Below are 27546 nucleotides of genomic sequence, written 5' to 3'. Positions count from 1 at the left end.
ATCTCCCATAACAAAAAGATTTTTTTCACGAAACTTAGTGAAAAGTTACCTCTTTATGTCTCAAATACACTGCAGTTTTTTTGATTTAAAATATTTATTTTTCTCCTATTTTTGATTTAATAAAAAAAAAGCATTGCAATTTTCAATCGAAAAATCTCACATCAAAATATCTGATTTAAAAAAAAAATGGAGCATGTTTTTTTCGTTGGGATCTCTACTTTCTGATGGTACAAAAAATATGTACAATAGTATGAGAAAGTTTCGCAAAAAATGAAAAAATACGAAAAAGTTCGATTTTGAGAAAAAAAGAAATCATTATTCCGTAAAATTTTAAGTTATTTATTAAAATTTACGCTTTAATTACTCAAAAAATGTAAGTTTCCATGTTAAATTGCTAAATTAAAAAAATGAAAATCCATAGAACATAGAGTGCAAAAAACACGCGAAATTAGTTAACAAAAGTCGACATACAAGCAGTGCGCTTTTACTGCAACTACGAGTAAATCAGGCACATTTCTCAAACGAACTATAATGTTTTTATCGAAATCATTCTGTGTGTTATGTTTTTAAATATGCTGTAATTTGTTTTATGTTATCTCTTGTATTGTTATTTTGAATAGCTTCACATATTCAATGTTCGAGTGCATTAAAAAGAAAAGAATGAAAGAAATTTTTCATTAAAAAACGACCATTTTTCTGCATCATTCAATTTTTCTTTAGGTTATGTTTCGTTAAGCATACTATTTATGGAGAAAAAAAAAACTTTTATTTTATAGCTGATTGATTCAAATTAAAAATACGTAGTATTTATTTTACTATGTAGATTCCAAAAGTTTGTTTTAAATAAGTAAATTCGTCACGATTTACTTTAAGTAACTTAACCTGCACGCGTATGTTTATAAATGATGTTGTTCATTGTTCGAACGATCTTAGCAGCTGCTACGAAATAATCAGCAGGTAGTAAGGCCCAGACCTTTCTAGACCATTTACCTCTTCTGTAAGAAATATTTTCTGAAGGCTACAATGTTCTATAGACCATTCAAGTAAAAAGTTCTCCTCACATAAAGAATAACGAGTATCACTGATCGTCCAATGTTCTGACGTCACCATGAAGAGAAGTGTAGACAATCAACACAAAAAATGTGAGAATTTAACATTAGTTTTAATTCATCGAACTTGTCAAAGTCAATATAATGATGAGACTACAATAGCTTCGTTACGAACTTCAAGAGAGAGAAAATCAAAGGAAGGAAAAGAAATAAATAAAGACGCTCTCACACTTAATTTCCAATCTCATGTTTTTTTTTTAATATTTCAAAAGAAAAAAATACGATCGGTTCAAAATAAGAATACAAGAGATAACACAAAACAAATTACAGCATATTCAAAAACAAAACACACAGAATGATTTCGATAACACCATTATAGTTCGTTTGAGAAATGTGTCTGATTTAGTTGTAGTTAAAGCGCATTATCATACTGCTTGTATGTCGATTTTTGTTAACTATTTTCGCGTGTTTTTTGCAATCTCTATGTTCCATGGATTTTCAACTCTTTAATTTAGCAGTTTAACATGGAAACTCATATTTTATGAGTAATTAAAGCTTAAATTTTAATAAATAACTTAAAATTTTACGTAATGATGATTTTTTTTTCAAATTCGAACTTTTGCGTATTTTTTCATTTACTGCGAAATTTTTCCATACAATTGTATATATATTTTTATACCATCAGAAAGTAGAGATTCCAACGAAAAAAACATGCTCCGATTTTTTAGAAATATTAGATATTTTGACGTGAGATTTTTCTATTGAAAATTACAATGCTTTTTGTTATTAAATCAAAAATAGAAGAAAAAATAAATATTTTAAATCAAAAAAATTGCAGTGTATTTGATACATAAAAAGGTAACTTTTCACTAAGTTTCGTGGAAAAAATTGTTTTTTTTTATGGGAGATAAAAATAAAAAACCAAAAAGTTGGGTTTTTGAATTTTTCTCATAAATTTTGAGGTTTTGTGAAAAAAGTGCAAATACAGAAGTTGTATAACAGGAAATATCCAACGTTGTTTAGAACAAATTGTGCTAAACAACATTGGATATTTCCTGTTATTCCTGGGCAAAAAGGTATTTATTTATTGCTTACAAAAGTTGTAATTCATTTTTTTTTTTTACCAACAACTTTGTCATTTACGTTTTTTCGATAGGACTCGTAGTTTTGCCGGAAATCGTGATAAACCGATTTCCCCCCTTAAACACCCCTCCTCTCCCCTTCCCGATCTCAGATCGCCCGTAAATTATTTTTCCTATTAATTTTATTATATTTTCTTACTTTTCCGATGGGTTTCATACTGTTTCAATTTTTTTTTTTAACTTTTTACCATTTTCAAAGGTTTCGGCACTGGCCTAAATGTCCAAAATAAGCTAAAAACGTCGATTTTTAGTTAATTTCACGAAACATTGCAGCTTATGCTCAAGCTTAAAACTTTGAAGGGATATAAATATCTTCAAAGATATAAGAAAAGAATGTTAAAAAGAAGAATTTAAACAGCATTAGAATTTTTTTTTTTAACATTTGGATTTTCATAAAAATATTTTAAAAATTTACAATTTTTTTACCTTTTTTTCAAACTTTGCAGCCAATGGGTGAATTGAAGACGTAATCTATATAAATAAAATAAAGAATATATATATGTGTGTATATATCTATGTATGTTTCCAATACAAATCCAGTTTACATCGGATCTCAACCAAATTTGGCAGGGAGATACTTGGGTACCGGAGAAGGAAGGTAGGTGGGTTTTCAAAAGCCAAAAAAGTACCGAACCGTTCGAATTTTAAGTTTAGGGCCCGGAAATGGCATTAAAAGGCTCTTTCTGCCCGAAATAATTATCCGATTTCTTTGATTCAGGTCCCATTCGAAAGCCCGCGGAAAACACCCATAGAGTTCCTTCATTTCCTTCGAATTAAAAAAAAAAGCTGTAAAATCACCGGGAAAAAATTAAAAACCACTGCTAAGCCTAATGGTCGAAAAGTGATCAAAAAATCGAATTTTTGAAAAAAAATCTCCATAACGTAATTTTTATTCAAAAAATCTAAAAAAATAATTTGGGCTTTTCTCATAGATATCTATTCGTGAAAAAATAAGGGACAAAATCTGAGTCATGACGGCACATGGCATTAGCGATTTCATGTTAAATGATTTAACAGGCGTCGCAGCGTCGCGCTGATTTGCTACCGGGCCGGGTTACAAGCAAAGAGTAGATTGATCATTACTGCAATTAAAACAATACAAAATGCCTAGTTTCAAGCACATTTGATTTTCCAAGTGAGCTTTACTCTCTGTATGCTGGAGTTATAAAAGGTCTATAGAAGAATTATTAAATATGCTCAGGTCAAAAACTAAAACCAATTTGCACAGCAGTTTCCTTTTCCATGTATACCACAAAAACAAAAAAACAATATCCTCCTCATGTTTTCCTAAATTTGCATGTTGAGAAATGGTCATGAATCATACAGGGCTTAAGTTGCGAGTTGAAACTTAAAGAACTTCAAACTCTTTCGAATTTCGATGTAAAAACAGTATTTAATAACTCAACAAAATAGAAAACATGCATTTAAAAACCTCAAATCGTTCTAGACATAAAATCAGACAATATAAATGTTTTTCTAGAATAATTTAAAAAAAAGAAAAACAAACTATGGGAAAATAACGTTTGTATGGAAAATCGCAGCTTACTGATTTGTTTTGTATTAAGTCGTATTTTTTAGTTAAAGCAATTATTAAGAAAATAAAATAAAATTATGCAATGCCAAGGTACATTGTTTCCTTTGTTTTCTAACGTCCCCCCCCCCCCCACAAAAAAAAAACGCATTTATGGGTAGAAAATCAGAAACTTGGAATTTCATAAATAAAAATTTTAGTTATACTTCATACTTTTGCTGTTTTTCTTTAATTTTGAAAAATAAAGCAACTAAAGATCACTAAGAGCAACATCAGTTCATGTTGTGGCTTTAAATAAACTTAATCAAGAAATATTTTTCTGTAATTCAGGATTTTTTTAACCTTTCAGTTTTTTTCTTTTTAACAGATTTCACGGAATGAATGTTCAAGTGAAAAGATTTTTGAAATTACATTGTTTTATTTATGAACTATACGTAATTTAGGACTATTTTTCAATCATTCACCTTCATAAGAAGTGAAATTAAATTAAGTTTATTTTAACTTGTAGTGAGGGTCAAGCCTAGAATTAGCAAAAAATAAGATTGGAATAAAATTATAATCAAATGTAAGCTACAGTCAAAGCTTGTCTAAAGAGAGCGAAATATCTCGATTTGAAATCTCTCTACAAACGTTGAGAATAACCTCGACAAAATTATACCGAAAATTCTGACACTCAACACAAACACATAAAACGCGGAAATTAAGTTTTGCAATGAAACAAACCCAATGTTCCTCTTACAATCCAGCTGTAAATACTTGCGAAATTCCTTTGCTACAGAATTTATTTTTCAGCTGTATCAATTTTAAGATGTATTTTATCGGCTTTTTTTTTTTTTTTTTTTTTTTTTTGAGAAATCATACTCTGCTGCTAGTGCAATAGCTCTAATCTTTTGTAGTATAAATCAAAGGACTTACTTACTTCTTGCAATTACCTGCATCATTTGAATTTTTATCACCTGTTACTATTTTAAGCTTGAATATTTGAGGAAGCTTTTGTCAATTTATCTCTAAATTGAAATGCTACCGGTTACTGCAATTTTCACATTGGTAATATTTTTAACCGACGAAAAAACGGAGGAGGTTCTCAATTCGACACGTATATATTTTTTTAATGTATGACCACGCATAACTTTTTACAGAACAGTTTGATTTTGATAATTCTTTTTTTATTGGAAAGGGTATACCCCGAAGGTGGTCCCATAAAAATTTTGAAAAAAAATTCCTACACTAAGGGTGGGAAAAGGGGGTTGATTTGTTGTTCACTCACAGATTTTTAATGTATGACCACACATAACTTTTTACAAAATAGTCCGATTTTGATAATCCTTTTTTTATTGGAAAGGTTATACCCTGAAGTTGGTCTCATATAAATTTGGAGAAAAAATTCCTACCCTAAGGGTGGGAAAAGGGGGAGATTTGTTGTTCACTCACAGATTTTTTTATATATGACCACACATAACTTTTTACAGAATAGTCCGATTTAGAATATTCTTTTTTTATTGGTAAGGGTATAGCCTGAAGTTGTTCCAATATAAATTTGAGGGAAAAAATCCTACCCTAAGGGGGAGGAAAGGGGGGCGATTAGTAGTTCACTCTAAGATTTTTTGATGCTGAATTGGGTATAACAAAAAAAAAAAAACACGATGAATGAGATGCAGACTTGTATGTCTCTCGTGTGTACTGTGTTGAGCAGGTAAACGACAGTATCTGCAGAAATGAGTTTTCGAGATATTTGAAGAATTGTGCGCTGGATTCAGTACTATCAACTGGGAAATGTTGGAATTATATTTTTTTTAGCGAAAACCAAATAAGTTAGTTTTTACAACAAAGCTAACGTACAAACAATGATGACAAAATGCAAAAAAAAAAAAAAAAAAAAGATAAAATTGCAGTTATAGCCCTTTACCTGCACACGGCAGTGTAGACCTCTCAATCTCTGGTACTTGTGATTAGGGTTAGTTTTCAGTGCCAGTCGTCAAACATTTTTTATATTCAGGATTTGTATGAAAAAATAGGGCGAAGTTTAGTGATGGTGACATACTATTTTTAACCGACGAAAAAACGGAGGAGGTTCTCAAGTCGACACGTATATATATATATATATATATATATATATATATATATATATATATATATATATATATATATATATATATATATATATATATATATATATATATATATATATTAAATGTATGACCACACATAACTTTTTACAGAATAGTCCGATTTTGAATATTCTTTTTTTATTAGAAAGGGTATAGCCTGAAGTAATTCCCCTATAAATTTGAGGGAAAAATTCCTACCCTAAGGGGGGGGAGGGGGTGATTAGTTGTTCACTCCAAGATTTTTTGATTCTGAGTTGGGTATTACAAAAAAAAAAAAAAAAGCTCACAATGAATGAGCTTCAGACCTGTATGTCTCTCGTGTGTACTGCCGTGGGCAGGTAAGCGGCAGTATCTGCAGAAATGCGTTTTCCAGATATTTGAAGAAATGTGTGTTGGATTCAGTAGTACTAACAATAAGAAAATGTTGGAGTTATACATTTTTTTCAGCGGAAACCAAATAGGTTAGTTTGTACAATAGATGACAAAATGCAAAAAAAAAAGAAATAAAAAAAAAATTGCAGTTACTGCCTTTGACCTGCCCATGGCAGTGTAGACCTCTCAATCTCTGGTATTTGTAATTAGGATTAGTTTTTTAACCGACGAAAAAACGGAGGAGGTTCTCAAGTCGACCCGTATATATAAGTTCTTTTTTTCATGTATGACCAGGCATTACTTTTCACAGGTTCGTCCGATTTTGATAGTTCTTTTTTCATTGGAAAGAATTTTCCCAGAAGTTGTTCCCATATAAATTTGGAAAAAAATTTCCTATCCTAAAGGATGGAAAACAGGGGTGAGTTATTGTTCACTCACAGGTTTTTTACTTTTTTTCGTGTAAGACGATGCATAACTTTTACAGAATAGTCTGATTTCGATAGTTGTTTTTTTATTGGAAAGAGTATACCTAGAATTTGGTCCCATGTAAATTTGGAAAAATTCCTTATCTAAAGGTGAGATATTAGTAGTGATTTATTGTTCGCTCACAGATTTTTTATTACTGAGTTGTGTATTACAAAAGAGAAAAAAAAAAAAAAAAACAACTCACGATGAATGAGCTTTAGATTTGTCAGTCTCTTGATTTAGAGCTCTCAGTCTCTTCATTTCTGCTAAAGCTCGTTCATCGTGAGGTTTGTGTAGTAACTTATTTGGCTCTAGATCAGATAAAGCAATACCCTCAAGTGTTTTTACTCTACTCAGTGCCACATATGCCTGTCCTTTAGCAAACACTTTCTTTCCGAGGTCTATTACAGCTTTATCAAGGGTCGTACCTTGCAATTTGTGTACCGTGACGGTCCAGCATGGAATTATTGGCATTCTGCGCTCAATGTCACCATAACCTTTCGTTCCTTGAAAAATTGCAACCACTGGAGGTATGGCGACACAACCATCGCTATCTTTTAGTCTGATTCCTATGCTTTCATCGTCAAACTTAACTAATATGCAGTCCGGCAATTCTCCTTCCTCTAGTTGATCCCTACGTAGTGATGGCCATTTTATTTTTTTTAAAATACCCATTGCATCATTGACGAGGCCGTCAGATACTGATATGTTACGTCTCAACATCACACGAGATTCGGCAGCAAGTTTTACCTCTGATAAAAGTCCACCACAATTGTTCACATCTTTCGGGACAACATTATCTGGAGGTTTCTTTCCATAGGTAGCAATTTCACGAGACTCATCTATGGAACGGATTGTATAGACACGATTTTGTTTTGAATTCATAGCTGTCATCTTATCATTGTATTCGTCAACCTGTTTGACGGTCGGGAATATTCGAATCACAACACCATCCTTAAATTCTTCATCTAAAGCAACCCTTCGCCTTTGACAAAGCAGTTCTAGTTGACCAGTTGTCAATTCGCTTACGCGTAAATTGTTCAACAGGTCGACGAACTCTGTATCATTTCTTTGTCTCATGTTGATTGTTAATTCGCAGAATGAAAATGCGTGCCATAAATTAATTTCTGCAGCAAACCAAGCTGGCTGTACAAAGCACCAATGTCCTTTCACAGGGGGCAGTTACATGATGTCTCCAAATAGAACAATATTTATCCCACCAAACAACTTATCATTGTTTTGTCGCATGGCGCTCAGACGATTAGTTCTCTCCTCGGAAGATTCGTGAAGTACCATCATTGCTGAACGGTTACGAGCAGCATCCAAACGCAGCATACGTTCGTCCTCAATTTCATTTGAAACTCGCTCTCTTATCAGATCTAAACGATGAGCGCGTTGCTCTTCACTCCCATTTGAGAGTCGCTCTCTTATCAGATCTAAACGATGAGCACGTTGCTCTTCACTCTCATTTGAAAGTCGCTCTCTTATCATATCTAAACAACGAGCGCGCTGCTTATCACCTTCTTGCAATAACCTATCGTTATTGTAGCTTCTCATTCTCGACAGTCTTTCCTCGCGCTGACCTAAACTCTCCTGTGAACGTGTTAAATGTAATTTTCTTTCTGTTTGCTTCCAACCTTTTTTCTTTCTCATTAATAGATTCTTCTAAACATCTTTTCCTCATCCGAGCAGCATTTTTTGTAGGCCTACCCATGTTAGTATATAAAGCCTGCTTTTTTAAAATTATTTATGTAACACAACAGATAATTTTTAAAATACGATTATATATATATATATGTTAATAGCTAAAGTAAGGTAGGTAGCTATTTTAAAAGTAATCAAAAATATAAGCATACAGATTATAGTCACATTAGTAGCTTATAGCCACAAAAAATTATAAAATAAAAACTTTTTCACAAAAAAATTGAACCGTCGAAAAAACTGAAAAGCAAAAAATAATAAACCATTTTAATTAAACCTTAATAACTAAGTTCTTAAACTGATGTAAGTATACCTAAGTATATATTTTTGTAATAATTTAGAGTTTTTAATTAACCTTAATAACTCAGTTCTTAAATTAATGTAAGTATACCTAAGTAGTTTTGAGTCGGTGCCAAACAATAAATAAAGATCCCTAAATTACCTAAATTTAAAGAAATAACCAAATAAAATTAGCAATGTAATGTGAAATGTCCGGCGATAAACATAAATGTTTCAAAAAATGCTCCCTCCACACGCCATCATTAAATCATGAATACTAGTAGATCGTATACAACAAAAAGTACCTCTCGTTGGAGCTTTGAAACTTTTGGGACCTCGCACGAGAGAGGCAAACAACCAGTGAGAAAAATCTTCAGGATCATGTATGCAATTAACGGCTACAGTTGTTATGCCATACTTACGCTGAATAATACTATGACCCACAAAACCATTTATTTGGGCTTTTAACAAGATGGGAAATCCTTCTTCAGTAAGATGAACAATGATATAAACATTTTGACTGTTGTATATGAGGCAAAAGCTCAGTAGCAGCCAAATACTCGACACGTGCTTCTTCGAGACCACTCGACGACGTTCGGGTTTAACTTCGTGAACGCTCGGCATTTTCCGGCGAAGGGGCGTGTCGGCATACGCCACCGCTGCGCCTCACGCTTTACAAAAATAATTAATTTGCTTGTTTGGCACCGACTCAAAATTACTTAGGTATACTTACATTAATTTAAGAACTGAGTTATTAAAGTTAATTAAAAACTCTAAATTATTACAAAAATATATACTTAGGTATACTTACATCAGTTTAAGAACTTAGTTATTAAGGTTTAATTAAAATGGTTTATTATTTTTTGCTTTTCAGTTTTTTCGGCGGTTCAATTTTTTTGTGAAAAAGTTTTTTTGTTGTTATGTTTAGGCTTACTATTTTTCACAATGTTTTTGGGGATTGTATGGTAAAGTGAAATAGTGGGGTAAGGTGAAATAGGAAACTACTTTCACATTTTGCATTGCCACCTACCTAGTAATATTTCATATTCTTAAACATATGCAGTCTAACTCGCTTTTAACGAGCGCAGAGGTACCACGATATTTGCTCGTTACGACCGAGTGCTAGTAAAAAACGAGAATGTGAAAAAAATTGTCAACACTCATGCGCACTTGCCCCCCCCCCCTTTTTTGTACAATAGAAAAGAAGTTGGTTAATTGCATTGAAATATCTTGTTGTGTTTTTCTTGTGCTTTTGTTTTCAAAGAAAACTCATGGCCCTAAAAACATCCTTTCTTTCCCTGGCTTCAAAAAGATTTGAATTTCTTCTGCCTCACAAAAGCCATTTAGTATGCTGAAGCTTGTATAACTTCAAATTCTTCGGATTAATTTGTCGTTATCGTCTTTGCTTTCATTATTTTTTATTATCTACATTAGCTTGAATTTGAGCTACAATATCCTTTGAAGTATATACACTCCTGTTTGAAAATTGCAACACCACGAAGGACTTACGCGAGTGAGCTGAAAATTGCAGGAAATGTAAAGTAGGGCATGATATGCAAATGATTAGAATTGCAGACCGGTAGCGCATGCGTATGCTGAGCAGCGCCCTCTGAACGGCGGATCGAACCGAATATAAATAGATGGCTGTAGCGAGGCGTGTTATATGCTAGAGTAAACGTTAACTGAATCTTTACTATGCCTTTTCGAAGAAAGAAAGCGAAATTTGAGCAAATATCGGAGTCTGAACGGGGCAGAACCGTCGGCCTTCGTGAAGCTGGATTGTCTTATCCTGCAGCGTAAAAGCAGAACATTCATGCTTGTTTGGAAGCAGTGGACGGACGATGGTCGGACAGCTAGGAAATCCGGGAGTGGACCTCGAAATGTGACGTCAGCTCGCAATGACAGAAACCTGGTGCGTATGGCGCTGACGGACCGCACAGCTTCTTCTAGACAATTGGCAGCACAGTGTCAACAGCTACAGGTGTTTCATTGTGTGCTTCATCAATTCGGAGACGTCTGCTGCAGCGTGGGCTGCGCGCAAGGATTCCTTTATAGAGGATTCCTCTCACGCAAAACCATCGCCGCCAGCGGCTACAATGAGCCAATGCGCATAGGAGCTGGCGTGCCGATTGGCAGCAGGTCGACTTTTCTGACGAATTCCGCTTCAATTTGTGGCATCTTGATGGCCGAATTCGTGTCAGGCGCTATGCCGGTGAACCGCACATTCCGGAGTGCATTATCGAACGCCACAGTGGACGAACACCCGGAGTTATGGTCTGGAGTGCCATAGCATATCATGTACGATCACAATTGCTAGGGGCTGTGTTCCAGCAGGATAATGCCCGTCCACATGTCGCCAGGACTGTCAAATCCTACCTTGATTCGCAGCAGGTACAGCTTCTTCCTTGGCCTGCATATTCCCCGGATGTGTCACCGATTGAACATGTGTGGGATTTCGTTGGGCTGCGTCTCGCTCGTGATCCTCGTCCTGTTGATTCGACAGACGAACTTTGGTTGCGCATACAAACAATATGGAATACTCTATCGCAGGCAGATATTCAAACTTTGTTTCATTCCATGCCGAGTCGTGTAGCAGCTCTTATTGAGGCGCGTGGTGGCCACACAAAGTACTAATTTCTATCTCTTTTTATTGTTTTTTTGATTTGAAATGTAATCGTTTATTTGTATCATTACCACTCAACTGTGTATTAAATTTCATTCAACTATGATTATTCCTTCATGGTGTTGCAATTTTCACAAACAGGAGTGTATCAGAAGTGATAACATTGTCGTCAACTTTTATATAGTTTTCAAATGCTTCTCTACTTTACAAATTAAAAACAAGGGCCGTCAACACTTTTTCTCAGGATATATGAGTCATCTTTAACGTACAATTGACTTCGGAATGCTAAAGGAATATTCCAAGAAATTATAAACTCAACTGGAAACCAATAGAAATTTCTCGAATCGCAAAAATATTGCTTGCTTTAATCGAGGTTTGCTCGTTAAAAGCGAGTGAAGCTCCCATAGACCAATCAAATCTTTCTTATTTCCTCGCTAAATCCGGGCTCTTTATAAGCGAGTTCAATCGTAGTTGATTCCGTTTAAAAAATAAATAGCTCTAAAGACTAAGATACATAAAGCTACAAGTCAATTTCAAAATTTGATACACATATTACAGTATTTTATGGTGTACCAAAAATAATTTATGTTATAGTAAAATGATGCCGCTTTTGTGATTAAAATTTTTGAAGTATTGATCGAAATCCACTAATTTCCAGTGCAATATTTATTTAGTTAGTATCAGATATGTTTGGATTTTAAATGTTTAATACAATGTGAGGTACACGCGAGGCAAAGTGAAAGAGCGCATTTCGTTTTAATTATTTATTCATTTATTAAATCACTTATGTACTCATTCATTAACCAATTCATTTACATCCCTTTGTTTATTAATTCACTTATTTATTGATTAAACCAGTGGTTTTTCTTATTTATTCACTCATTTATTCTTTCTCGTGTACTTATTATTGATTGATTTCTTTATTCGTTTATTGCTTTATTTTTTTTAGTTAATACATTCATTATTTTATTTACCCACTTATTTCATCAAAGTATTTCTAGAAATCCAATAGAAAACATTTCATTAGAAAAATATATTTTTCACTTTACCCCATGTAAAAAAAGGGAAAACTTTCCACTTTTTTTCTAAAGTTCAAATTTACTGCCAAAAATGAAAAATAACGTTTCAATACAAGTTTTATTCAAAAGTAGATTGTTCCTTCTTTGTGTACTGTAATTTTCAAAACATATGTCCAATTTGTTCATTTTGAGAAAGGTAAGTTATCGTAGCTATCTTACTTTGACTCAGATCCCCCTACATCTAAGCATGCATTCAAAACAGTCTTTCTTTTCAAGCAAAAATTTAAACTTATTTATTTCTCGAAGACGATTAGCAGAAGACATCTAATCTTCTTCCTTTAAATTTTAACCTTTATGTAAGACAAGCATCTCTGGAATAGAGGTTGAGAGTACAGATAGGTCCCTTAAACCTAAATTGAAGGGTGACCTTGCTCCGTTTTAAAAACATTATCTTCATTTCAATTTAATTAAAGTTTCAATTTCAGTGAACTGAGAACTGATATTTTTTAAATGAGTAAAAGACCAGAAACGAGCGAACAAAAGCTCTTTATATATATATATATATATATATATATATATATATATATATATATATATATATATATATATATATATATATATATATATATATATATATATATATATATATATATATATATATATATATATATATATATATATATATATATATATATATATATATATATATACAGGGTGAACTCTTGGGCAAAACCTTAAGGGGTGATAGTGCACATTAGGGAAAACATTATAATGGCAAAAAATAAGGGTCCCAAACGTCTTCCGAAGGAGATAGGCGCCATTACAGTTTTAGGTCCAAAATTTCAAATGATCATAAAAAACGGAAACATTGGTCGATTCGTTTGCGATTTTCGCTAAAATCATTCTTTTTATCAGTATTTTCTTGAAAATAAATTTTGAAGACGCAGTTTTAAAAATACCAATGGAGGGCGTTTTAGACTTTGGAGTAAAGAACAACTATTTTTTGCCGCTATTTTTGAATCTCGATGGATTTTCTCTAATGCTTGGACTTAAACTTAAATTTTCAGCTCAAAATCAGAATCATTGGGCCTGATTAAGTCGCGCAAATGGAACTGTGTTCAGAAGTTGAAGCACACTCTGTCACAAAAAACTGCATTAATCCAGAAGGAAGCGAGCAATCTTCACGAAACTTAATGACAATATAAGGAAGTTGCTACAAATTCAGAACAATAGATTGTTTTATTAAGAAGTTATGATACAATAAAGGTTACAAAACCGTAAGTTGTATATCCTTCTCTAGCAGCTATACAAGACAAAACACGGCGTGGTATGGAGTGAAATAGGTTACCTATGACCACTGGGACTGAATCGGGATTCATCGTTGAAGATAACGTGCCTCCTTTCTGTCATAATCCAGCTTGTCAAGTGCAGCGAATATCCAATCGACGAAAATTCAATCCATAGCAATGAACGCCGGTTTGAGATACCAGCGTCCTTCAGTATAGTCAAGATTGTTTTTCTTAATACCATCAGTTTTTTGGAAGGTGTTAAACGGCATTGAACTAATGTTAGCGATAGTGTAATACCCGGTAGTGGCCGCTCTTATGATGTTCGATCTTCGTGCTCATTTCTGTTTCTAGAATGCCTTAACCGACCGCAAAGGAGTGATTCATTTATTTGTACCGACACTAAGCTACTACCATATCGCTCCGACCGAAGTGGCAGCAGATACGCACGTACAACCAACCTGCTTCTCTGAGACCTACTGTGCGTCCCTTTAAAAAGCCTAACAATTGTTCGTATACATGTAAAAGATCATCCTAGTCACAATAGGGTCCTTACAACTCGACAGTTTCGTTGAAGTGCTCTTTGACACAAGCTTTCACACATTCAATCGTACTTACCTGCGCATCTTGTATGCGCATAGCGTGCTTACCCTTTCGTCAATGGCGACGAAATTTAAATCAGCTTTTACCAAACTATATTCCTGCCGAGTTTGTTGGTTGCAACTCAATTTATTCTTGATGCATACATTTTTTTGTGACAACGTGTATTTCAACCTTTGAAGACAGTTTAGTTTTCGCTACTTAATTACGCCCAACAATTCAGATTTTTAGCTCAAAATTTAGGTTTAAGTCCAAACATTGGAAAACATTTAAAGAGATTCAAAAATCGCGGTAAAAAAACAGTTGTTCGTTACTCCAAAGTCTAAAGTGCCCTCTATCTGCATTTTTTAAACTACATCTTCCAAATTTATCTTCAAGAAAATACTGATAAAAGGAATAATTTTAGTGAAAACCGCATACGAATTGACCAATTTTTCCTCTTTTTATGATCATTTGAAATTTTGGACCCTGAACTTTAATGGCGCCTATCTCCTTCGGAAGACGTTTGTGAATTTTGCCCTCATTTTTGACATATATTGTTTGTCCAGATGTGTACTATCCTCCCTTAAAGATTTGCGCAACAGTTCAGAAACACCCTATATATGGATCATTCCACGTCAAATCAATCAAATTAAGTAATCGGCCGTGCTGTCACGTCTGAGATTTTGTCCATTATATTTTTTTAAATAGGATGAGCTGTGCTCAAATTAATTTTTTTTTAGGTTCTTTGAATAAAAACAATGTTTTGGAGAATTTTTTCAAAAATTCGATTTTTGATCAGTTTTTCGAGTCTCCTTTTGATATCAATTTAGAAAATATTTTCTAATTTCTTTATTTTTCAACCAATTAAGCTGAATTAAATATCAATTTAAGCTAATACTTTGCTCTTTTAGGATAAATAGCAAGAAGTATTCTGTAAATAGTAGGGTGTTGCCACTCCTTACTTAAAGTCAGTTTTTTTGCTTTTTCAATTGGGAGATTTAATAAGTCCGGAGTACCTTTTTTTTTTTTTTTTTTTGTACCATATTTAAATCATTCTTCTGCTATGTAGAAAAAATTAAAAGGGTGTTTTTTGTTGTTTTAAAATAAAAGAATGAAGTTTGTTTTGCAGAGAATTTACTTCAAAGTACAAGTTTTCCATAACTTTAAAGCGTTTTTGAACTTAAAAGAGCACAAAATCTTTTCAGAACAATTAATACTGGAATGTCAAAGAATAAAAATTGCTTAGTATGAACCGTAAATCGTTAAAAAATGTTCACTTTGGAAAAGAATTGTACAAAAACCTCCGTTTCTGTCTTGACAAAAAAAGGGGGAAAAAAAGACTTTTGATTTAAAATGTTCTGAATATTAAGAATATCAATAAGAAGAATAGTTTTAAAAAAATTTCTAATGGCATTTTGAAAATTTCTCATATCATGTACTTGTTTGGGTTACGTAAACCTGACAATGATCCTCTACTCTTATTGTACTCATGTAGCTGAACTCTAGATTTATCTGAAGAAAATTATTTTTGCTGATTTAACTATATTTTAAAATCTCTTTGAAATTTATGTTAAAATTAATAAAAATTCGGATTTTCTCATATTTTGATACAAAGGAAATATGTTGCATCTGCCGTCTTTTTAAAGAGCTAAAACCGAAGGTATTGAAGGAAACTTTCTAAATTGTTCTGAAATAAAGAAAAAAAAAGTGTAAGGTAACATATACTTGAATTAAGAGACAGAGTAAATTTTTAAAGTAAATGCAGTCCGCGTACGTATGTCTTTAATTATTTTCTATAATATTGTCGATTACTCTATTAATTCAATTAAAAGTTACCTTACACATTTTCTCTTTAGTGCAGAACAACTTACAAGATTTACTTCAAAACTTTCTATTTTATCTCTTTAAAAAAGTGGCAGATGGAACACATTTCTTTTTTATCAAAGTATGAGAAAAAAAAAATTTATCGATTTCAAAATAAGTTTCAAAGATAATTTAAAATATACTTCAATCAGCAAAAATAATACCTTCTTCGGAGAAATCTATAGTTGGGCTGCATGAGTAATGCAAGAGTGGAGGATCAGTGTCAGATGTTATGGTGATTAAAACAATTTCATGTTATGCAAAAATTTCATAAGTATTTTTCTTTTTTTTTCAAATATTTTAATAACGAGAAAAAATGTCAAATGATGCCATTGGAAATGTTTTTTAAACTGTTCTTATTGTCATTCTTAATATTTAGTATGTTTTAAATCAAAAGTCTTTTCCCCCCATTTTTCATCTATAAAAAAGTGGAGTACCTTCGAGACGTTGAAAGTTTTCTTTATAACTCAATATTGCTTATTCGTTTAACCGACCTTTTTCATTTCGAATTTATTTAACAGGGTGGTGGTAGTAAAATTATGATTTAATTTTCTATTTTCAATAATTTGAAAAATATCTTGTTTTATGTTAAAAAATTGCGTTTGCTATCATAAAATAACCTTCAGTGAACTGTCAAATGTATCTGAGTAAATGAACTATAGTTAAGCTATTGATAACAAATAACCTTATTCAAGTTCAGCTACCGATTTTGATCGGGAAACCTTGATAAATGTTTCAGTTTCTATTCAACCCGCATCAGGTAGCTTATATTCTCTTTTCTAATCAACTGCAGTTTTGTTGGATGTTGCCCTTGAAACACGCCATCTGTCTCTTGATTTAGTATACACGTAGAGCGCATGTCTGAATCATGGGACTTTGCATCACACCTGTTTAGCAAGTCAACACATCTGCAATCTTAAATATAAAACTCAGCTGGTTTGAAAATAAGGAAAGCTTCTTTGCATAAAATTTAAAAAAAAGTTGAAAGTCTTCCTATGTTTAAAAAAAAAAAAAAATGTAGCACCGAAGGCTATGTGATGAAAATATAACATATCCCTCCCACAATGAGAGCTCCAGAAAAGGAGAATAAGATCATAAGACCCCTAAAGATATCTCCCGAAAAATTTCCACGGTGTAGTCTGCGTCATGGACTCCCTCGTGGACGCCCCTATTTAAAGGAGTAAGTGACAACATATACTTGATGCTGTTTAACAGTTCAAGGCAATCGGATGAATTATATCCCCTATTTCATTTCGAATTTGTTTCGAAATTTCTTCCAATTCCGAAATTACTTTTTTTTTTTTTCAATTTCATCTCAATGAAAATGTTCTTTGGGATTTTTACATAATCATACTAGCCCGGACCGACATTTTGCGGAGTCAGGAGGGGCATTTGCCTCCTCCCCACCGGCCTTGAAAAATCAATGTATTTATATTAGGGTCAGTCAATGAATAACGAGACGGAGGCTATAAATTAAATTTTATTCGACATTCTTCAAAACACTGATCGAAATTGTTTAAACACTTATTCTTCTGGGAAATTAGTCGTTTAATTCCGTCCTGATAAAAGTGGTTTGTCTGCTGCAGGAACCAATTACGCACGCGCTCGTTTACTTCATCGTCCGAATGAAAACGCTGTCCTCGAAGTGCAAGTGCCATATTTAAGTTCCCCAAAAATGTGGGATCATATGGGGATAGATCTGGACTATAAGGGGGACTAAAAGTCTGAAAAATCTTATAATCGTGTTTTAAGCCTAGAATCAACATAGAAAAACCTAGTTTCTTTACCCCCAAAATTCTCAATGTTCCCCAAAGTTCCGAGTTAAATTCCCAAAATTCCCGGGCTTATTCCCGCAGCTCAAAAACTGCGCTTCTTGCATATATATTCTCATCTATGAACACCATTCCTATCGCATAATTCCACCATTAATAAACATTTTTTTCTCTTAGGATTTATTTGTATTTTCATAGCCCAGAAGAAAAGAAGTCGTTCTTCTTTTCTTTTCTTTCTTTCTTTCTTTTTTTTTTTTTACAAGTATGGTTTCATTTTACAGTGGGGTTCCTTCTTCCTTGTACATCTGAAACACGCGCAATGCAATTTTAATCAACCGCTTGTGTTTGTTCATACTGGCATTGGCAATATATGCAGTTGTAATAAATTTTAGAATGAATTTGGAATGACATGTCAATTCAAATCTATCATAAATGCGCAGACATTTTGTAATCATAAACTGCAGGTTAATATTAATGAAGCATTACAATAGCTGAGTTTTCTCTCAATCAAATATTATTTTCCATATGTATTGTCACGTTTTCATATGGTATTATACACAATGTGTCACAGCTGATTTGAACAAAGCGTTAATGCCTTTATTGTGAGAATAGAATGCACAGAATGTTCGCAATGCTTGGACTTTTTCCAACATTGTATTCATGCGTTTGAAATGCACGTGAATGAGATGTCCGGATTTAGACCGTGAGGATTTTCTTTGACGAAAATCTTCTGGAGTTAAGTAAAAGAACCAGGGCTGCGGAGTCGGAGGGAAAATGGTCGATTCAGACTCTTGGATTTTGAAACTTCCGACTCTGACTTCTCCCCCCCCCCCTATTGGGAAGGGGGAAAAACCCTAATCAGTGATTGAAATATTAATTAGTTTTTATAAAAATTTCGCTTCGTGTTTTATGCAAAATGCATACAACGTTGGAAATTCAATTCGAAAATCAAATTTATAACTGAAATCAAGGTAAAAAAAATAGTATTTGAAAGTGATTACTTCCGATTCAAAAATTGCTTCTACTTGCAAAATATTAGGGAACAAAAGTTCGCATGACATTTGCTATTAGTTAAAGAAATTTATAGAAACAAGCAAACTAGCTGGTTGGCGGAGGTAGCCATTACAGAAAGTAAAAGTTTGAAAAATAAAGAAGCCAGCTAGTTGCTTATATTGATATTGCTGTTTTCTTATTGATAGATCTTCATACATAATCTAACAAATTCGTAGTTTTTTTTTTTTTAATTTTAGGAGAGTCAGTGAAGATTAAAGGGGAAAAAAAATCCCCGAGTCGGAGTCGGCATGTTTTCCATTAACTCCGACTCCTCTACCTAAAAATCAGTATGACTCTGACTCCATAGCCCTGAAAAGAACACGGTTCTCTTCATTTATGAGTATGAAATACCCATTAAAAAAATTTTTGTGTGAAAATGATTAGTTTTAGAAAATGAAGAAATTCTTAGTCAGAAAATGTGAAAAATGTTGAACTGCCCAAAAAACGGTGGTCATGCCCTGATATATGTCATGAATTTTTGAAGCGAAAACTTCTTTAGACGCATTGGCCATTTTTTGAGATTCAGTCACCTTTTTTTTTTTTTTTTTTTTTTCTTGAGCAAAAAGACAAAGTGCATAAAAACAGAAAAAAAAAAAAAAACTCCAAAACAGCTTTATGATGGACAATGTGAAGAAGTCATATTAGACTCTAAGCACAGTTTCAAGGTTTCCTGTTTTTATGTGATCTCTTATAATTTGATTGCAAAACTTAAATTCAGAATGTCAGCCTATGATGGCATATTAAAGAAATTTTCATGCTTTTTTGAATGCCTCAAGCAAAATATTCGAGAAAGTTCAAAAGATCTTTAAAAATCTGACTCCTGTAATTTGGAGGAATCTTTGCTTGATGAATTCATTCATATTAGTTCAATCATCGGAAAAGAAAGTTTAATGACCGAAAAGTTAAAAAAAATCCATAAACTTGGTAAATGGATACTTTTGCAAATGTAGATACAGGCCGGAAATTGTTTTTGACTTTGCCAATCTCCAATTGTGTAGTGGAGAACGATCATTTTCGCTATTGAAGAGAACTAAGTGTCCTTTGCGTACTCTCATTTCTGATAATAAATTATCTTCATTAGCTCTATTATCAATAGAAAGAAGTTTGACCGCAAAACTTGGTTCTAAGGACATTATAGAAGAATTTACTACAAGAAAACAAAAGAGAAAACAAAGGAACGCAGAAAGCACATTATGATTTACCTTAACCATCATAGTTTTTCACTCAGCGACTGTAAAAAATTCTCCTACATAAAAATCACGAATTTATTTTAGAGTTTTCTTTCTGTCAAAATAATATCCAAAAATTACCTTCATAATTTTTTTTTTTTTGGGGGGGGCACCATATTTGTCAGTGCCCCGGGGCACCCAAGTGTGTAAATCGGTCCCTGACTGGACTGCGGACATAGAGATTGCGAGTTCGAGCCTCAGGTTCAAATATTCGTTCATTCCTCTTTTACCTTCTCAAACAACATATTAAATGAAACTACAATTGATGCAGTCTTTATAAGGTATTCAAATAAATTCGAATCAAAATTGTTTGTTTCCTATTTTAGTAACCATAAACCTATAGTTTCAAATTTAGAATATAATGATAATAATCACATACACACACACAAACACAAGATATTTATGTGAATACATGTAGAGACGTAAGAGTAAACAACATGGAGGGAACCCGTAAAAGCCTTTTGCTACGAGCCCCAAAATTTCTGTTCCCTCCCCTGACTACATCATTGAATGAATGGTAATGCCCGACATGGTAGGGTAATTGCGCTCAAAGTTTGGACGACAAGAGTTACATAATAGTAGTCGTATGGGATGTTTACGTCCCTATACGTGTGTTAGACTAGTACATGAGATTTCATGCGACCAGTTTCCACACATTGCAACCACATATTGAATGCAACAAAATCACGTTTCGTTGTCCCCGGATTATCCGCAAAAGCAACAATTTTCTGTCTACACATTCACATCCTATTCTATTGGAAGCAAATCATCTGGATTGTCATCATTATCATCAGACAGCTGAGACTTATCAATGGGAGCTGGTTTCAGTCACTGAAAAGCTGGTGTGATATATAGTAAACTCCTGACTATCCGCGAGTCAATCCACAATCAGGACCATGTATTTTCGAAGCAAAAAGCAAATACCGATGGCTTTTTTTGTCGAAAAATTGCAAATTTAAACTCGGTTGTTTTTGTTTTATTTATTTATTAATTTTTTGTGCTTTCTTCATCGTACATAAACTTGTTCTATATTGATGTTAAGTAATGGTGTGCAAAAATACAAAATATTTTCACTGTACTGTGTATATTTTAACTGTTTGAATAATGTACAGGGTGTTTCAAAATGAATAGCGGGGTTTTAACATGTTATAATATTTATTACACCAAACTTAGAGCCACAAGTGATGTATCAAATGAAAGAAAAACTCAAACAGTTTTGTTTGTTGGCATCAGTGCGCATGCGCGTGGAATGTTTCTGCTGCAATCCGCTAGAAAGCGCTTGTAGCAAAGATGGCGACTAAAGAACAGAAAGCGTTTTGTGTTTTACAGAAAACTTCATCTTTCAGCAAGATGGTGCGCCACCTCACTGGCATAATGAGGTACGCGATTGGCTTAACCTAACTGTACCCGACCGCTGGATTGGCCGTAAGGGGCCTAATGACAGGGCTTGTTTCCTATGGCCTCCACGGTCACCCGACCTAACGCCGTGTGATTTCTATCTTTGGGGGTTTATTAAGGACCGTGTGTATGTGCCTCCACAGCCAGCCGACCTTCCCGAATTAAAGAACGGGATTGAAACAGCTGTTGCAGCAATTACTAATGAGACACTCATCAAAGTTTGGGAAGAACTCGCATATCGTCTTGACGTGTGCCGAGTAACGAATGGTGCTCACATTGAACACTTGTAGGCTATTATGTAAAACTGTTTGAGTTTTTATTTCATTTGATATATCACTTGTGGCTGTAAGTTTGGTGTAATAAATATTATGACATGTTAAAACCCCGCTATTCATTTTGAAACACCCAGTATTATGCATCAATACAGCTAAGTTTTCGAGGAAGGACAATTTTAACTTTATTTGTCCCTCCCTTTAGTTTTTGTGCGGTTTATTCGGGATTTTTATTATCCGCGGCACTCGTGCCACCCAGTTACGCGAGTAATCGGGAGTTTACTGTACTCAGCAGATTATGTACAAGTGCAAGCGCCAATACCGCTCATCGTTATATTGGAATTTAATGCTCTATAATTGGCATAAAAAATCACTACAAAAATAAATAAAAACATGAGCGTCTAGCTAAACGTTTTTGTTTAAAAACCGAAATGAAATAATTAGCATTTGAAAATAAGAATGTTTACTTATCTGCTAGTTAGATGTGGAATGTTATAATGAAACAACTGCGAACTAATTACGTGAGGTCGCGAAAACACCTTCCTTCCGACAATGACTACATCTTTACTATGAACGTATAACGGTGTAAACAATGTAGCGGTATTATTTACCAGTTTTTAATTCTATTGTATTTACAGATAATTGGGTGAGCGGAGGATTACCCCGCTGAGCGTCGTTACTCTGCATTCCCCTACTGACTCCGCAAAATTTGCTTTTCTTAAAATTAGGTCATTTTTTAAAAACCTCAAAGTTGGAAGAACTTTGTTTTGTCGGAGTTTTGATTAATTTTATTATTACAGGTGACACAAAAGTTGCGCTATAGGTTTGCAGTCTTGATGGCCGAAATAAAGCAGGCAGAGGTTTTGCCATATGTAGCCGCTGTTCTTGGAGTAATCAACTGTGTTATTCTTGGAGTATGCGGATTTCGTTTCAGGACCCGCATAAGGAATGAATTCATTGGTATTTACATTTTATTTTAACTTTTTTTTTTTTTTAAGGAAAGAACACTGAATTTGATTCTTGTAGTGAACTTGGTTTCGAAAAGCTGTTTTTCAAGGAAGCCACTGAATTGTAAAATCAGATATCGATCTACGTAACCGCAGGCCCCACAGTGCGGGTGCACACGGCCCAAGAAACCAAAATAAAAAATAATAATAAATAAAAGTAACATAAACTCAAATTTTAAAAGTTGAAAATATTTTCGTAAATGTTTCAGTAAAAATGTGAGGAAAAATAGAAACTCAACACATATTATGTAACAACAACAGCGAATATAAACTAATAGTAATAACTTACTAGGAGCCGCGAAAAATGGTCTTTTTTTTAAAACTTGCATTGAAATTACAAGATTGGTTGAATCTCGGAGGAAGGGAACAATGTAATGCTATGAGAGACTTATTTCCTTGCTCACATAACGTATGAAAAAAACAAGATTTCAAAAATCAGGATTTAGAAACCCACCAAACTACCTAGAAGTGCTTAAACAGGCTGGTTAAAAACCCTACAATAATAATAATAATAATAATAAATGAATAAAAAAAATTTTTTAAAGTGATTTTAAAATATAGGTAGAAAAATTAAAGCAGGTAAAACAACAATCGCTGTTTTAAAAACTCATTGTTATGGGGGGGGGGGGGCAATCCAACTGACGGTTAGAGGCCCTGCTGATTTTTTGAATGGGAGTCCAAATTTATAGATCCGAACCTGTTTATAACTAAGGGTAGTATGATCTAGGAGGGTTGGGACTTGTTAGACCTAGGAGAATATTGGACCACTCTTAAGTATTTTAATATTACTTACATTTTTTATTTCATTTTTGACTAATGTTTGGTCCTAATGGTCCTTCAAATAATATAATGAAATCTCATACTACAGTGGTATTCTGGTATTCAACAGTACATATTTATTCCTGAAAGTTAGAATTTCTGAACTTCTGAATAATATTTAGAAGTCTGCAACTTTTTTTAAATCATGACTTGCATATACAGATTCATTAACGTCATGAAAAAGATCAAATTAAACGCTCAAAGTATTGACCAAATGTAGAATTACACAATTCACTCAGGAAAATAATGAACTACGCATTCAAAGTAAAATGCGAGATCAATCTTTTTTTTTTTTTTCCTAGTATATATACATTTCATCTTGATATATCTATTTTATTTATTTCGTCAAAAACCTTTTTTTTTCTTCCTTTTGGCAGCACTTAGGCCAGTATATCTGGTAAAGATGCTAACTTGATGTGAAAAAAAGTAAAAATTAACTATTTTTTTGTTTAATTGTGTAGCATTAGGTTTGCTGGATCTATTAGAATCTTTAAAGCAACTCCCTGATGAAGATGTTCAAATGCAATGTTCGGTCTTTGGAAAATCACAAATGGCAGATGAAGAGCACGCCCAAAGCTTAGGAATTCGATCATCATTTTCACATTTTGCTCTTTTTCAAGCTCTATTAGACAAGGTAAGTAAATTTCTAACAATTCGGGATGATAACTACTGTTAGAAAATAAAGAATCTCCTCCCCCCCGTACAGTACCACACACACGCACAGCACAAAAAATATAACATTAATACGACCAACACTCACTGACTGAGATATGCAACGCAGTGTTTTGGGACTTACATCACTACGCTATTGGTTTTCGGGTACTACGTAGCGGCTTATTAAACCTGATTTTTTTTTCTCAACCTATTACAGCTTTTGTAGTGTAGTTTTACGTACCATAGTGCAACATTTTCTTTTATTTTTTAACAGTAATGAAGAAGATAAATGTATGCAGTTTTTTTTCTTCAGTAATTACCATAACTGGTGTTCTTCTTTCTGGTAGCGCGATAAAATCTTACCTCGTTTTCAGTATGGTCCCTTACAACTTTGAACTTGAATATCTCCTTGAATTTTGGTCGTAAATGCTTCGAACTTTTGGTGCTCTAACTGTTTCTTACTGCGTGTGATTTCCCTGAGTATGAATGCGAGAACATAGGTAACATATAAAAAGCTTAATTTTGCATCTTTCATCACTACATTTGATTTTCGCTTAAAGCTTTTAATATCCTCTAGCTATACACAGGGTGTTCCGTTTTTACCTCCAAGACCTTTATTTTCGCAGCCGTTAGTCCTAGAGGCATACTTCCAATTGCAAAAATGATGAAAATCTGATGCAGAGTTAAGATATTGAAAGTTTGAAGTAAAAATAAAAATGAGTCAAACAATACAAAATTTAACTTTTTATGCGAGCCCCAGATCCCCTAACTTATATTTTGGGAAATAATCTCCATGGAAAAATAATTCAAACGATAGTACGACCAATATTCACCGAGATATGAAAAGCAGCGTTTTTGTGACTTACACCACTTTGCACTCGCCTTCAATGACACCTTTCGGGTGGGAGGGGGGGGGGATATAGCAGATTTAAAATTATATGTGTGCATAGATTTCGATTTTTCAAATTGTTCGAGGTTTTAGAGTGTTTTGCGCATTACGGCATAACATTTGCATTTATTTTTGAATAGCAATGAAAAATATAAATACCTTTTTTTTTTTTTTTTCTACCATTCTTCTGAAAGGGCGATAAGATCCAATCTCATTTTCCGTATGTCCCTTAAAACTTTGAACTGAAATATCTCCTTGAGTTTTGGTCGCACAAATGTCAAGTTTTTTGGGTCAGTGATAGAGATGTAAAATTTCCGGAAATTTTGAAAAACCGTTTTTTTACTGGTTTTTTCCGGAAAAATTGAAAAAAAATGGAAAAATTGAATAAAAATAGGGTTTTTTAGTAGCTCTGTGTTTCTTGGAACATATAAAGAGTTAAGCATTAAAACATATACATGCAATCCACGCATGTTCTTTCTCTGCTTGACAGAAATACACGTAATGATAAGTTTAATTGGAAGAAAAAAAAAAACCTTTCTGTTTTATAACTGAGAGCTTTCTTGGTCAAACACCAGAAATAAGGTAAGTTGTCGCTCAGCCAATAGTATTGAGTAAGGTGTGTCCGATCATAACAATTACATTTTCTATTTTAGATTGCCTTTGAAGCTTGAAATAATAACTGCAATTTTTGACTTTCAAACATGATTGATATTGTTTTAAAGAAAAATAAGTATGATTTCCCTTCCTTTCAATGTAACTTTACTGTCTGAAAATGAAGCAATTGAGTTTTGATTTTTTCCAATCCAATCTTAGTTCAAATCAAGACTAAATTGGTTTTCCTTTTTCTTTCCAACAGAAACCTCAAACCAAAACTGCGTAATAGTTTCTAAAGCTGAACCAAAACTTAAACTGGTTTTTCGGTTTATTCATACGGCGGCCCTAAGCACTAGTAAAAGTAGTCATACCTACACTTTTGAGCAAAACTGAGTTATTATAACCAAGTTGTTCTCTGTTTCGTATTTTACTTAATAAATAAAATATTTTAGTTATATTCAGGAGCTATTTTTTTTTGTAATTCTGAAAAAAAAAAATTGCCATCTTAATCAAATTATGGAAGACCCAAACTTTGAAACACAATATTTTAGCTTGAGCTCAACTGTAGGTTCGACTTTTGTGCTTAGCACAGCAGTATACAGGTTGCTGCAAAAAAAAAAAAAAAAAAAACATCGGACAAATATTGCATCATGCATGGAAGTAAAGTAATTTTATTTTAATGAGTTTCTTATTTATTTTTGTTTCTCACTTTATTAGCAAATAATTTACAATATATCTCCTAGTTTATGCATTGTTTTTCGGTTTTCTTACAATTTTAAGCAAAATACCTGCTACTTTATAGTTATTATCTAAGTAGAACGACAGTTCGTTTGCTTGTTGTGCCTCGGCCTCAATATTTGATGTGGTATGCCGCTTCATGTGGCTTGGAAATGATTGTCGTTGTCCGGAAAGTGTACGAAAACGAACAGTGTACATTCCAGTTAATCGTCAGATCATTCAAAGTGAGTTAAATGAAATCCTTGAGTTTCCGCTAGGAATGCACTGCATCGGCCATAATTGGCTGCTTTGCCGATTACTTATCATCGGGAAAATTTTGCCGATTATTTATAATCGGTCAAATTTTGCCGATTAATTGCCGGAAAAAATATTTTTCAAAATAATATTTTTTAAGCATACCTTCTACAAAAAACTATGAATACATTTATGAACAGTAAATAAACGTAATTTGCTGAAAACATTTTAGAACTGCAGTATGAAAGTGTACAGACTAAAAACAAATAGTTTAGAAAGTGCGTAAAACTGAATGAAATATTAAGGAATAATTTTCACATTTGAAATTCACATGAAATTCACACTACAAAAACTAATTAAATTACTAGACTTTTAAATTGGAAAGCGAAATATATTAATCCCCCCTCCCTCCTTCACCCACTCTTTTCATATTGCTTGCCTTGCATCTGCATTTTTTCTGTTATTAATGTTATTTCTATTTACCTTTTAAAGGACAGAAATGTTACAGAAATACATAAATGAGTTTATGATCCCACTGGAACCTCCCCTTAACTCTCTCCAACGAGAAAGAAAAAAGCCCCAAATGCTTTTGTTTTATTTTTTAAAGAAAATCAGGATAATTTCCTAAAGTTTACGAGGATATCATAAACCCCAACTGAATCGGTTATTTCAGAAAGGGCGTAAGTCCTACGGGAATCCATTGAACTTAAGCTTTTTCTGAAAGAATCGATTCAGCTTTTGGTGAAACAACTTGATTATTTTTTCAGCTATTTGAGGAAAAGAAATATGTGCATTCGTTGCTATTATTATTTTTTTACAAACTGATGTTTGAAGTAGTACATTTTTTTTTAAATTTTATTTTGAACA

At 33.3% G+C, this 27546-nt stretch overlaps 1 protein-coding gene across 4 annotated transcripts in view; it reads left to right on the top strand.

Annotated features, from left to right (window-relative positions):
• LOC129219375 (inverted formin-2-like) overlaps positions 1-27546 on the top strand; it is a 140081-nt gene that overhangs the window by 56377 nt on the left and 56158 nt on the right. For all 4 annotated transcript variants that reach the window (XR_008580406.1, XR_008580405.1, XR_008580407.1 and 1 more), the window contains 2 exons: positions 22545-22704; positions 24032-24204. Coding sequence is in view for 1 of the 4 variants with exons in the window: in XM_054853749.1 (XP_054709724.1) it covers positions 22545-22704; positions 24032-24204 (333 nt within the window). In the remaining 3 variants the exon portion in view is untranslated. The remainder of the gene's footprint in view (positions 1-22544; positions 22705-24031; positions 24205-27546) is intronic.

Source organism: Uloborus diversus, chromosome 3 (assembly GCF_026930045.1).
Source record: "Uloborus diversus isolate 005 chromosome 3, Udiv.v.3.1, whole genome shotgun sequence".
Lineage (NCBI taxonomy): Eukaryota > Metazoa > Arthropoda > Arachnida > Araneae > Uloboridae > Uloborus > Uloborus diversus.
This window is presented reverse-complemented; position numbering and strand designations above follow the sequence as displayed.